Below are 13002 nucleotides of genomic sequence, written 5' to 3'. Positions count from 1 at the left end.
ACCACATAGACCCTTGGTTTGGCCATGTAAGGCATACTTTGCTGATCACCCGTGTTCATCTCTCATGTTATATGCATCGGCTCTAGTGGTCATCTCTCATGTTATATGCATCAGCTCTAGTGGTCATCTCTCATGTCATATGCATCAGCTCTAGTGGTCATCTCTCATGTCATATGCATCAGCTCTAGTGGTCATCTCTCATGTCATATGCATCAGCTCTAGTGGTCATCTCTCATGTCATATGCATCAACTCTAGTGGTCATCTCTCATGTCATATGCATCGGCTCTAGTGGTCATCTCTCATGTTATATGCAACAACTCTAGTGTTCTAGAGTACACCCTCTCGGGGAAGGTGAAATTATTAAATAACAATAACAAATGATTTGACATGGTGCCCAAACTAAATAAATCCCTAAGAATTCAGCTCTGAGTTCTATGATGTCATGTGCAATGGCCCCAATGTTGATTTTGTTGCAGCTGATGTACGTTACATTGTCTGAGAAAGTTAAAAAGGTTCTGCAATAAAACTATGTATTTGGGAATGCGAAAGGTACAAATCAAACTAAGATAGTACTCACACGTAGGGTTCCTATGATAAGTCTTCAACTGCGTCTAAATCAAACTGTGACATGAGATGACGGGTTGCTGTGCTCTGAAACAGTGTGCAGAGTTGTGCAGAGTTGTGGTCTGATGTGTGCAATTACATCCGATTGAAAATGTGTTCATGATTCAAACACTACAAAGACCAAAACAGCCAACCAAAGGTAATGTGAGTCTTTGACTCCATGTATGCCAAATCTCACGTTTCCTTAGTGTGAGTAAATCACATGACCAGTGATGTAGGTGTTTTAGGTACTCTGATTGGCTAGTCCAGTGAGAGAAGGGCAGTATGCTTATTGCTTTTTTTTACAAGCATTTGAACCTGACCAATCCTATAAACAGTCACCATTGTTACCACTAATCTTCTCCTGTTTATTATTTCCAGTGTGGTTACCCTTGACCACTGATTAACCATAGGGATCCAGAAGCAACATCATTTGGTGAATTTGGCATTTCTACCTCAACAGCTATGATTATTTTCAGATGGTTTTACTGACAACCTGTCATGTGATTTACAGGAAAACGGGGCCTCTGCAAAAACGAAAAAAAAAAAAACATGTGAAACTCCTGTGGTGGTGCTGTGGTGTAGATTACGTGCTGGATTCTGTTTGTGTGAGTGTGTGTGTGTGTGTGTGTGTGTGTGTGTGTGTTTGTGTGTGTGTGTGTGTGTGTGTGTGTGTGTGTGTGTGTGTGTGTGTGTGTGAGTGTGTGTGTATGTGTGTATGTGTGTGCGTGTATCTCACACTCACACTCACACACACAGACACACTCACTCACTCACTCTCTCTCACACACACACACACACACTCACTCACTCACTCACTCACTCACTCACGCACACGCACACGCACACGCACACAAACACACAAACACTCAAACACACGCACACAAACACACAAACACACACACACACACAAACACATACACACACACACACAAACACACACACACACACACACACACACACACACACAAACACATAGGATAAAGGCCTATACACCCTATCCATATGCAGCTTTACATATCACTAGCCACAGACACACACACACACACAAACACACACACACTAGAGGATGGATACCCGACCCGAGCCCGTCGGAACCCGTTTTATCTGTTCTGATTTTTCATCTTGTTTGGATTTATCTTGTTTGGGACCCTTCACATTTCACTCACATGAGCTATTCTAGTCAAATTATATCACCTTCCAATAACCTTATATACTTCATTATACTTATAACCTGAAAAATATGAAAATGAAATGAAATGAAATACATTACTTTAATTATTTTCAGTTTTATCTGTTCTGATCTTTCATCTTGTTTTGATTCCCTTTATTTTCTCTCCATGACCTTCCTTTAGAGTCATCTTTTGAGGAGGTGTTTGAAAAAGATAAAATTCCATTGTTGTTGTCGACCAGTTTGGTTTGGTATGGGAAAATGGGTTGGTGTAATAACCTAAGTCACTTTAACCATGGTATAGTGATTGGGTCTGTGGGACCCAACTTCAATTTTTAATGAAAGAAACACTTAGATTGCCTATGTGTAATCTAACCACTGATTAACAAAAGGTGTTCAGAAGCAAAATTATTTGGTGAATTTGGTGTTTCTACCTCAACAGCTACGGTTATTTTCAGTTTTCATTTACTGACAACAGGTCATGTGATTTCAGGGAAAAGGGGACCTCTGCAAAAATGAAACAAAACAACATGTGAATTGCCTGTGGTTATTTTGGTGTAGATAAAGTGCTGAATACTAATGTCATAAAATAGGTCACAACCTAGCCAATTCCTCTCTGTTGTTTCATTCTGACCCTGTGAGAAGCAGCTTTTAAAAACATTCCCACACCTGATAACATACACAGTATGTATGTTCTAACAGCAAGGAAAACGCAAGGAAACCCAAAAATAAAAACACATTGTAAATCATGCAATTGATTGTGCCATTGTTTCAGTTGTTCAGTTGTAATATATTTTATGTACTTTGTTGTGTCATGAGTATGACATTTTATTAAGTTTCTCTCTCTCTCTCTGTGTGTGTGTGTGTGAGCTATTGCAGTCATAGCAGATATGCTGAACCAGCTAAGATGCTAGTTTACGCCCACAAAGTGTGTGTGTTTGTGAGTGTGTGTGTATGAGTGTGTGTGTACGAGTGTTGAACAAACCACATGTTGTGATGTACTGCTGTCACAGTAGATATGCTAAAGCAGTTAAGATGCTAGTTTACGCCCACAGAGGGCCACTAAAAAGTGTGGAGGATGGTTAATAATAACAAACATGATGGCAATAGGTATAAATACGGTCTGTACAAGAACCAGGGGAGTAACTTGGTTTTATTAGCATTAGCCTATTATAATGGAAGATATAAGGACCTGGCATTACACATACACGTTAATACTTACAGACAACTCGTCTGTGATTACAAATTAGTTGCCATTCATCATATTGTTTGACTTTTAATGTTAGATATGTGATTTTTTTCTGATTTAGATGAAGATGAAGAAGTCATTTTTCCAATGTTATGGACTACTGACTATCTTCATTGTAGTGTTTTCTTCTGCCTTTTTCTGTTCTGGTCTTGGGGATGTGTGTCTGATCACAAGCACGTCTCTTCCTCAAAACCACCTCATGTGACTCTCTCTGTCTCAGTTAGTAAACCACCTCGTGACACTTTCTGTCTCAGTTAGTAAACCACCTCATGTGACTCTCTCTGTCTCAGTTAGTAAACTACTGCGCTAGCTGTGCTACCTTGGGAGCTGAGCTATGTAAATGTGGCCAGCCTCTTTTGAAAAAAATAAAATAAAATCCAGTGCAAATTTCACATAACCAGCTTCTGCTTCTGCAAGTGCGATGCATCTTCATCCAGTCTCACAGCCAGCCCCCATCCCCCAACACACAATGAATATGTGTGAACACGTGTTGTAGTGGAAAAAACAGTTTTGAGTTTTTTCCTTTAAACCCCTAGATCCTATTCCTATGTCCTAGTTGATTTTACCACCATGGAGAAAGCAGGAGAAGCAATGTCAAGACTCGCAGTTCTGTCCAATAATCCAATGCAAAGGGAGTTTGACCATCCAATGTTGCCGGTTTTATTGTAGAACACAAAAGTAAGGATGCAATTGCAGTTTTAAAGTCCAAATAACTAAAGGCTGCAACAAGCTGAACAGGCCCAAAGGGAGACAGCGTGGTTCACGGCCTCAGCACTGAGGTCAATGATGGTATTTGCGCCCGCCTTCTCCCCATCATGCGCGTCTGGCAGCCATTTCAAGGGTGGCACTGTCACCACCTATAGAGGGCGCACACTCACAATTCCCCAAAAAGGGGAAAAATCAATAAATCATTCAAAATACAAAAAACTTAAATGCGGCTCCTACACGTGTAAACAAATAACTGCTGAAAATGAGTTTTGAATCATGATCATCTCCATCAAGAGTTAACCAACATGATGGAAATAGGTATGAATACGGTATTTACATGAACCAGGAGAGTAACCAGGGTTTATTAGCGTTAAACTATTATAATGGAAGATATAAGGACCTGACATTACACATACACATTAATACTTATCAGTGTTTTTAAGTGTTCTGAATCAAATGTGTGCAGTTAAATGTATCCAGAGGTCAAAGGGCTGTTATGGAACTACATGACACTGAACAATTATTGTTTTTTCTTTTAAATCAGATACTGCATTAGTTTTATGTGTGTTATGTTACGGCCCTACTAATAAGGCCAGGGGCTCTGCCCCTTTTGTGTTACGGCTGTTGGTTATCTGTCCTGCAGGGTGCTGAGTGCCATTAATGGGCTGGCCTATAAGAGGCTGGGGTTTTGCCATAGACGGGCTCTCTCTGCTCCAGACTTCTGTGTTGCCGTTGTAGGGTATGGATTGTTCCAGTGGTGAGAGCCTGGGAGAAGACGTCCGACTACGGAACTCCACACTCAATGCTTCCTCCGTCCTCGTCGCGTTTTACACTATTGTTTGTTTACTTGTTTACCCCTAGACACATTGCACGACACTTTCCTTTAATACATTATACTGATTGTTTTCCCTATTGTAAATAAACCCTTTTTAATTATCACTACGGTGTGGTCGACCCATTTTATGTCAGGGCTGCCTTGAGCCAGGCAGTCGTGCCAGTTATGTATGATCTATAATGGTCTAAATTGGTCAAAAAATATGTTCTACTATGCAGACAGGTTTGACCTGTCACTTCGGACTTACCTTGGACTTACAATGTAAGAAAAACTTTTATGAACACACGCTTGCGATTCATGGAAGACCTTGTGTGTACACTCTGCACCCTAGTGGCTAAAAAGAGTATTTCAAAAAGTAATTCCCATGACAAGTTTGTTTGCTCACAAACACACAAAAAGCAAAAATTCGGCACAATTTGCACAACCTTCACTTCATGTACCAATCGCTCGACCCAATTTGGCACTACTTCACACTCCATTATCTGCATTAGACTCTGACTTTCCTTCTTTACACTCTGATGTCAATTACACATCACCTTGTTGTCAAAACACTACACACAATGTTCAGTTGTTGCACACACTTCTCAAGTAAAATCTCAAAGCATCAACCTACAACACACAAATAGTCAAATCTCTAAACATTCAGGTCTGTTGAGCAATTTGTAATGAGGACTGCAGCATAAAAGTGCCTTGAGCCTCTGTTTTGTTTGGTAAACAATGGAGAACTTTGAAGAGATCGACAACCAGAGGGGTAAGAGTGAGAGGAGGAGGAAGAGGAGGACAAGAAGGAGGGGGACAAGGTGGATGAGAGAAGGACAAGGAGAAGAAGGGGGAGGAGGAGGAGAAAGAAGAAGGAGAATGGTCATCTCTAATGTAGATAGAAGTCACTTCCAAATAGAAAATAAGCTTTGCTTAAAACTATATCTGCCATGTCCACAATTAACTGTGTAGGAGGAGATTGGTGGCTACGTTTCTCCAAAAAATGTTTAAGTGCCCTCAGGCCACTTTGGTGTGGAATATTAGTGTATAGAGACACCACATCCATGGTTACCAACAATATGTCATTGCCTGTCACAGAGAGTTGCGAGAGATGACTGATGAGGTCTCCTGTGTCTCTGATGTACGAGGGAAGATCCGTCACCAGTGGTCTGATATGGTGGTCAATGTATTTGGAGAGAGGCTCAGTCAATGAATTGTTGCTAGACACTATTGGACGTCCAGGGGGAGTCTTAATAAACTGTTTATGCACTTTGGGTAAGATGCAGATCACGGGAATGGTGGGATGTTCCTTGGTGAGAAATCTTCTCTCTGTGTCCGTGATAGACCCAGCAGCATGTGCAGCATTCAAGAATAGATCTACTTCTCTTTTAAATGTAGTGGTTGGATCATTAGGGAGCTTTTTGTTTGCATTAGTGTCCGCCAATTCTCTTAAAATCTCCATGTCATAGTCAACTCTGTCAATACATACTAGCAGGGACGTGCACAGGAGGGGGCTAAGGTTGCTCGGGCAACTGCCCGTTTGCCCTCCTCGACTGAAGTTGCCCCTCCGAAGGAAATATATATTTTTTTGAAATAGTATTACGGCTGTAGAACTTCATGTAGGCCTAGATAAAATAATCGCGGAATATGCGTCCCGGGGATGGGGGCGTGGCGGGGGCGGTTAGTGAGAGTTTCAAGTGATATAGGCAAAATATGCGTCCAGGGGACGGGGGCGTAGCGGCGGCGGTGACAAAAATGTACGTGTTGCCCCTTTTTTCCAGGGCAGAGCAACTGCCCCTCAAAATTCCTGTGCACATCACTGCATACTAGACCACCACCTTTGTCTGCGCTCTTGAAAATTACAACCGCCTCTTTGGACAATTGTTGGAGCGAAGATTTCTCTTCTGCGGCCAAGTTCAGTTGATGTCTGTTGGTTCTGTTCTGTGAATGGAAGATGTAATCAACATCTCTTTCCACTAATTTGCAGAAGGTATCAATACTGGAACATGTCAAAGGTGGTACAAATTTACTCTTGACTCTAAACTGTGGTGTAGGCCTGGTCTCAATAGAGCCAGTCTGCCCAGTTGAATCTGTCCTGTCTTTTTGAAAAAAGGAATCATTTGGAACCACACATTGCTTCCCAAAGGGCTATAATACAAATTATTGAAGCTTATGATCTCTGCGACCTTTGGAGGAACATGTATTTAAGTGCTAGACGATATACATGGGCACACAGAAGAGAAAATTCCATATTTCTGGCCAGGCTTAATAGAATGTATGTAAGTCAGCTCTTTAAAATCCTGCAAGATCCATCTAGTCAGTTTTTCTGATCATGGTACAGTTATATGTTATACATCTATGACATTTGTTCAAAAGTACTTAAAAGGAAATGTCTCTCCCTTAGTGTGTGTCTAGCTATACCAATCCCAGTCCAGGAAGACAACAGAGCCAACTTCAGATTGTTCTATACACTACCGTTCAAAAGTTTGGGGTCACTTAGAAATGTCCTTATTTTTCAAAGAAAAGCACTGTTTTTTTCAATGAAGATAACATTAAATGAATCAGAAATACACTCTATACATTGTTAATGTGGTAAATGACTATTCTAGGTGGAAACGTCTGGTTTTTAATGAAATATCTACATAGGTGTATAGAGGCCCATTTCCAGCAACTATCACTCCAGTGTTCTAATGGTACATTGTGTTTGCTAATCGCCTTAGAAGACTAATGGATGATTAGAAAACCCTTGAAAACCCTTGTGCAATTATGTTAGCACAGCTGAAAACTGTTTTGCTGGTGAGAGAAGCTATAAAACTGGCCTTTCTTTGAGCTAGTTGAGTATCTGGAGCATCACATTTGTGGGCTTGATTATACTCTCAAAATGGCCAGAAAAAGAGAACTTTCATGTGAAACTCGCCAGTCTATTCTTGTTCTTAGAAATGAAGGCTATTCCATGCGAGAAATGGCGAAGAAACTGAATATTTCCTACAACGGTGTGTACTACTCCCTTCAGAGAACAGCACAAATGGGCTCTAACCAGAGCAGAAAGAGAAGTGGGAGGCCCTGGTGCACAACTCAGCAAGAAGACACGTATATTAGAGTCTCTAGTTTGATAAATAGACGCATCACAGGTCCTCAACTGGCAGCTTCTTTAAATGGTACCTGCAAAACGCCAGTGTCAACATCTACAGTGAAGAGGGATCCCAGTACTCTGGGATGCTGGCCTGATGAGTGGCAAAGAAAAAGCCATATCTGAGACTGGGTAATAAAAACAAAAGATTGATATGGGCAAAAGAACACAGACATTGGACAGAGGAAGATTGGAAAAAAGTGTTATGGACAGACGAATCAAAGTTTGAGGTGTTTGGATCACACAGAAGAACATTTGTGAGACGCAGAATAGGTGAAAAAATGCTGGAAGAGTGCCTGACGCCATCTGTCAAGCATGGTGGAGGTAATGTGATGGTCTAGGGCTGCTTTGGTGCTGGTGAAGTGGGAGATTTGTACAAGGTAAAAGGGATTTTAAATAAGGAAGGCTATCACTCCATTTTGCAACGCCATGCCATATCCTGTGTACAGCGCTTGATTGGAGCCAATTTCCTCCTACAACAGGACAATGACCCAAAGCACACCTCCAAATTATGCAAGAAATATTTAGGGAAGAAGCAGGCAGCTGGTATGCTGTCTGTAATAGAGTGGCCAGTGCAGTCACCAGATCTCAACCCCATTGAGCTGTTGTGGGAGCAGCTTGACCATATGGTACGCAAGAAGTGCCCATCAAGCCAATCCAACTTGTGGGAGGTGCTTCAGGAAGCGTGGGGTGAAATTTCTACAGATTACCTCAACAAATGAACAGCTAGAATGCCAAAGGTCTGCAATGCTGTAATTGCTGCAAATGGAGCATTCTTTGACGAAAGCAAAGTTTGAAGAACAAAATTAATATTTCAAATAAAAATCATTATTTCTAACCTTGTCAATGTCTTGACTTTATATTCTATTAATTTTGCAACTCATTTGAGAAATAAAAGTGTGAGTTTTCATGGAAAACACAAAATTATCTGGGTGACCCCAAACTTTTGAACGGTGGTGTATATCCAATGTATTAAAAACGATCAGTACGTTTAGATAAATAAAATAAATAGAATATATAACAATTTGAATAAATGGCAATCAGAGTTCATATAAAAACATGTTAATTAGAATAAATAACAGTGTGAATAAATAGCCATCAGCGTTCAAATAAATACATCAGTTAGCATACAAATAGAACAGACATCCATCAATAAGTTCAGCGCGTTTGACGTGAAGAGCCTTGTTAAATAAATCGTTGTTTAGAGGGGGGAGTGTTCATCAAAGGCTGTTGGACCTCATCTGGATCGCTGTAGATTAAATCAAGAAACAGTAACTTATCCAAAGATTACACCACTTGGTTAGTGGGGCCAGCAGCGGAGAGTGATCACTGGTTGTGCAGGGACTCATCTGTTGCAAAAGAAAACTCTTTTGGGCTGGGCAAAGCTAGCTTAGCTTCCAAGCTAACACCTAACTCCCCACCGCTCCAACCAGGCTGTAGCTCCCTGTCTTGAGTTTCCTCCTTCGTCTCTCCTGATCGCCAACGACGACTGACCTTTACTGTTTACTCTACTGTTCATTGGCGATTACCCTATTTTATAATATTAGGATTTTCTAGCCCTGTAGTTTTCCGTGTTACTCTTCAGTTTTTCACTCTCAGACCCCCCCATTGCTAGGTTACCTCCCCAAAACAGTAAGCAACCTATATCTCGTGCCTAACGGCACTTTTCTACCGTTACATACTGTTATAGAAGGGGGTCGGTAAATGTGTTATCACTGAGGGGCATCCGGTTAGAATGGGAAAGAATGGAGACTTGGATATCCAGTTTGATTATTTGCACTTTGTATTGCTTTCACACAAGTAAATGGAATGAATTGTAGGTGGGTGTATGTTTGTATGTGTGTGGTTCTGAAAGTAAAGTACAAACAGAAATATACATTAATCCACAACCCTGGAGTAACATTTAAATAATAATTATACAGGGAACTAACTAACTAAGAATTCAACTTCTTAAGTAATGACATGCTACTAGCTTAATCTAAATCAACAAGGGCATGTACAATACAAGAAAGATCGCTCAAAAGAAGCTAGTTCGCTAACTGTGCCATCCTGCAAGCTTAATTAAATGACATTCTTCGTAACAATTAGGAGCAAGCTATAACTAAACTATAACAACACATAATAACAAGGTACAAAGTCAACTTACTTATACATGGACACACGCGAGTTTAACAACGTCAACATTCAATTATATGGAATTATTGCTCGAAGCAAACTGCCACTCCATCTATTAATGCCGTGAAGCAACAAACTAAAACTATACCGTGTGGAGTGGAGTCACATGACCCACGCAATTACCATATATGGTCATAAACCGAAACATGCTCTACTGGGCAGCTAAACAAATAGTGACTATGGCCTTTTTAACAAGTACCTATTGGCATTTAAACACATCTCTATTAGATGACAAACATTTTGCAGATGTCTTTACTTTCTTTTGGGAAAACTTCAGAGAACAAAAAAGTGCCTATTCTTCTCTGCAACAATGGTGGGACTGTGTAAAAGTAAAAATGAAACAACTAAACAGCATCCATTGGAAATGAGGATCATGGTAAAGCTCTTAAACTTAAAAAGTCCACACTTTCGGATGTGTTGCAGGTCAAAGCTCAAGGGGCCCTGGTCCGTTCAAGATTTCATAACGTAATGCAAATGGATGCTACATCAAAGTTTTTCTTTCAATTTGGAAAGGAAAAATGGACAGAGCAGAATGATCCGCTCTTTACTTTCAGCTACGGGGCAAGAGCTCACTGAGCCTGCTGAAATCTGTCAGGGCCATCATCACTTTGTCACCCAAGAAGGGTGACTCAAATTATAGGCAACTAGCTCCCCGTATACATTTTGTCCATGGACTATAAGGTTCTGTCCAAAGCTGTGGCTAGAAGAATGATAACTGTAATTGGTACATACCAGTACAAAGCTTTAACACCCGCCTACACATTAGAAATACATTAATTCTTGTGTCTGAATGAAAAAAGAAACATGGTATACATTGCTGTGATCATTATTGCATGCACTCACTGATTTGCAATGAATATTCATGCAATCCATTTCTATTCATATGTGTCATTTCTCTGTAGAAGTGGTTGTCTTTCTGAATTAGCTGACAAGCATGGGAAACAACAACAACTGAAACATTTCCTGAAACGTGAGCTTTCCTGTTCTCTTCTAATTTCCTCCTGCCTCTTTTGCTCTTCTTGCCTTCTTCTGTCTTCCTCTTTTCCTGTCTCTTCCCTCTGCCTCCATTCTTCTTCCCTTTTCCTTTTCTCCTCTTCTTTTTTCCTCTCCTCCTCTTCTGTGATTTTTTGCTGTGCCTCCATGTACATGTCATTGGTGTAAAACTCTCCTGTGTTTATTTTTAACATCCTTTCAATCTTCTCAAACAGACGTTTGACCTGCTCTCTATTACTCCTTTCATCATTGTTGAATGAAAGATACCTTCCTCCACAGCTGTTATAGATTATATTTATACTCTCATGCCTTAAGCAGTCCTCTATACTTTTACCTTTCAGCTGATCTACATGAGTGAACAGTATAATTGTGTACCGTGAAGCATCTTTTCCAAAGTTGGCCTGGATCCAATTTACGGCGTTCTCCTCTTCCCTTGTGAATCTCACTCCCAGTCTGATCACCAGCAGGAACACATGGGGTCCAGGGAGAGACAGTTTGATGCACTGGGCCATCAGTTTCCTCATTTGGTCATCGGTCTTGTTCCTGTCACAGATTCCTGGTGTGTCAATAACTGCAATGTTTCTACCCTCCACTTCCCCACAGTGTGTCTCACAGATGTCAGTCACATGACTGGGTAGAGCATTGCTTTCAAACGCTTCTCTTCCCAGGATGGTGTTTCCTGTTGCACTTTTTCCAGATCCAGTCTTCCCCACCAGCACGATCCTTAGGTCAAAAGGCCATGCAGTTCCTAGAATTAAATGTAAATGTAAATCAAGTGTGTGCATGGAGTATTTACTAAAAACATTTTGTGCAAACATTTGTTTCATTAACACATTAAAAAACTAACATTTTCATCAAACCCAAACATTTTGGAATATCATGAATTAACTTAAAACTGCATGCCTTATGCGAACTGATTGCAGAGACAAATGAACATCTGGCACTGTGCAGTAAAGAGTCTCTAAAGTCTCTTGACTTTGGTTTGCAGTAGCTGTTACACAGTTCATTATGCATCCTCTCCAAACCTATTTAGTCTTGTGTATTTTGTTTGTGCATTGTGTAAGGGCCGCCAAAATGATACCAATACCAGCTGGAAGTTTTAAATTTGTCATTACATAATACATTGCATTAGAGCGGTACATATTGTGAAGATAATGCAATTTATCTGATTTTGTTAAATTATTCAATTACCTACAATATTACCAAGCGTATATACGTTGTTAGATGTAATGGCATGGCACACAATGAGTTAAATGAATAGTTAATTAATGAACAGTTTATTAATATAATAAATGGTAAGTTAAAATTAATGTTTAAGTAGAACTCATATGTAAAACTGTAAATAATAATTGAATAAACAGGTTGGATGCCAATTAGGCCACATATACTTGATTGATCAAATAAACGTGAATGCATGAGATCGAAAAGAACCAAGTCCCAAATATGAAATGAATGAAGGGGAGACAAACAGAGAGAGAAAATGAAAGCAAGGGAAGAGAGTATCCCCAAGTTCAAAGACAAAGGAGAAACAGCAGCATAAAGAGAGAAGCAATCAAACCCTCTAAAGTGTTTGGTTTTGTATCTCAAGACCCATTACCACCCATTTGCCACAACCCCTTAGGGCCACATCCTTCCCCTGATGCCGTAAGATAACATTTTCTCCCCAACATCCCTTTGAATGGTCATCTCAGAATTTCCAAGGCAGATGTCACAACGAGGCTAGTCATATTACAGAACTATGACAGGTACTTTGGATTGCAATGAAACCATGATCAGACTGCTGCCCACATCGTAAGGATCAATTCAATATCAAACATGCTACATTCATATACATGTGCACAAAACTTGGAAATCACAAACATCCAGAGGTTCTCTCTGTGACTTGTGTGTTTGGACTTTAGTACTCACCTTTCTTTCCCTTTGTTGCCATCACGTGTGATTAGAATCACAACGAGCTTCAGTTGTAATCTGTGTGGGATGAACTCCAAATGCTTTCGGTGTATTTTTTCCTGAAATCACATTAAAATAAACGAAAAAGATAGGGTGTGAATATGACCCAGTAAGTGTAAATAAATGGTGTGGAGATAAGAAGTTCCTTTTGTTGTGTTCTTTTCAGTTCAGAGCACACCTCACATGACGTCACAAGCTTGTTTATCTC

At 40.3% G+C, this 13002-nt stretch overlaps 1 protein-coding gene across 1 annotated transcript; it reads right to left on the bottom strand.

Moving 5' to 3' along the window:
• Positions 1-10933: 10933 nt before the first annotated feature.
• LOC105904322 (GTPase IMAP family member 7-like) lies at positions 10934-12774 on the bottom strand (the record flags this gene model as incomplete). The annotated part of the gene is made up of 2 exons (XM_042703509.1): positions 12753-12774; positions 10934-11592 (listed from the first exon to the last, which is right to left on the bottom strand). Coding segments are annotated over exons 1-2 (681 nt in total), but the record flags the coding sequence as incomplete, so codon positions are not given.
• Positions 12775-13002: the final 228 nt, after the last annotated feature.

The sequence above is a fragment of the Clupea harengus genome, chromosome 24, assembly GCF_900700415.2.
Source record: "Clupea harengus chromosome 24, Ch_v2.0.2, whole genome shotgun sequence".
In the NCBI taxonomy this organism is placed as follows: Eukaryota; Metazoa; Chordata; class Actinopteri; order Clupeiformes; family Clupeidae; genus Clupea; species Clupea harengus.
Note: the sequence above shows the minus strand (reverse complement) of the source record. Positions and strands in the feature narration are given on the sequence as shown.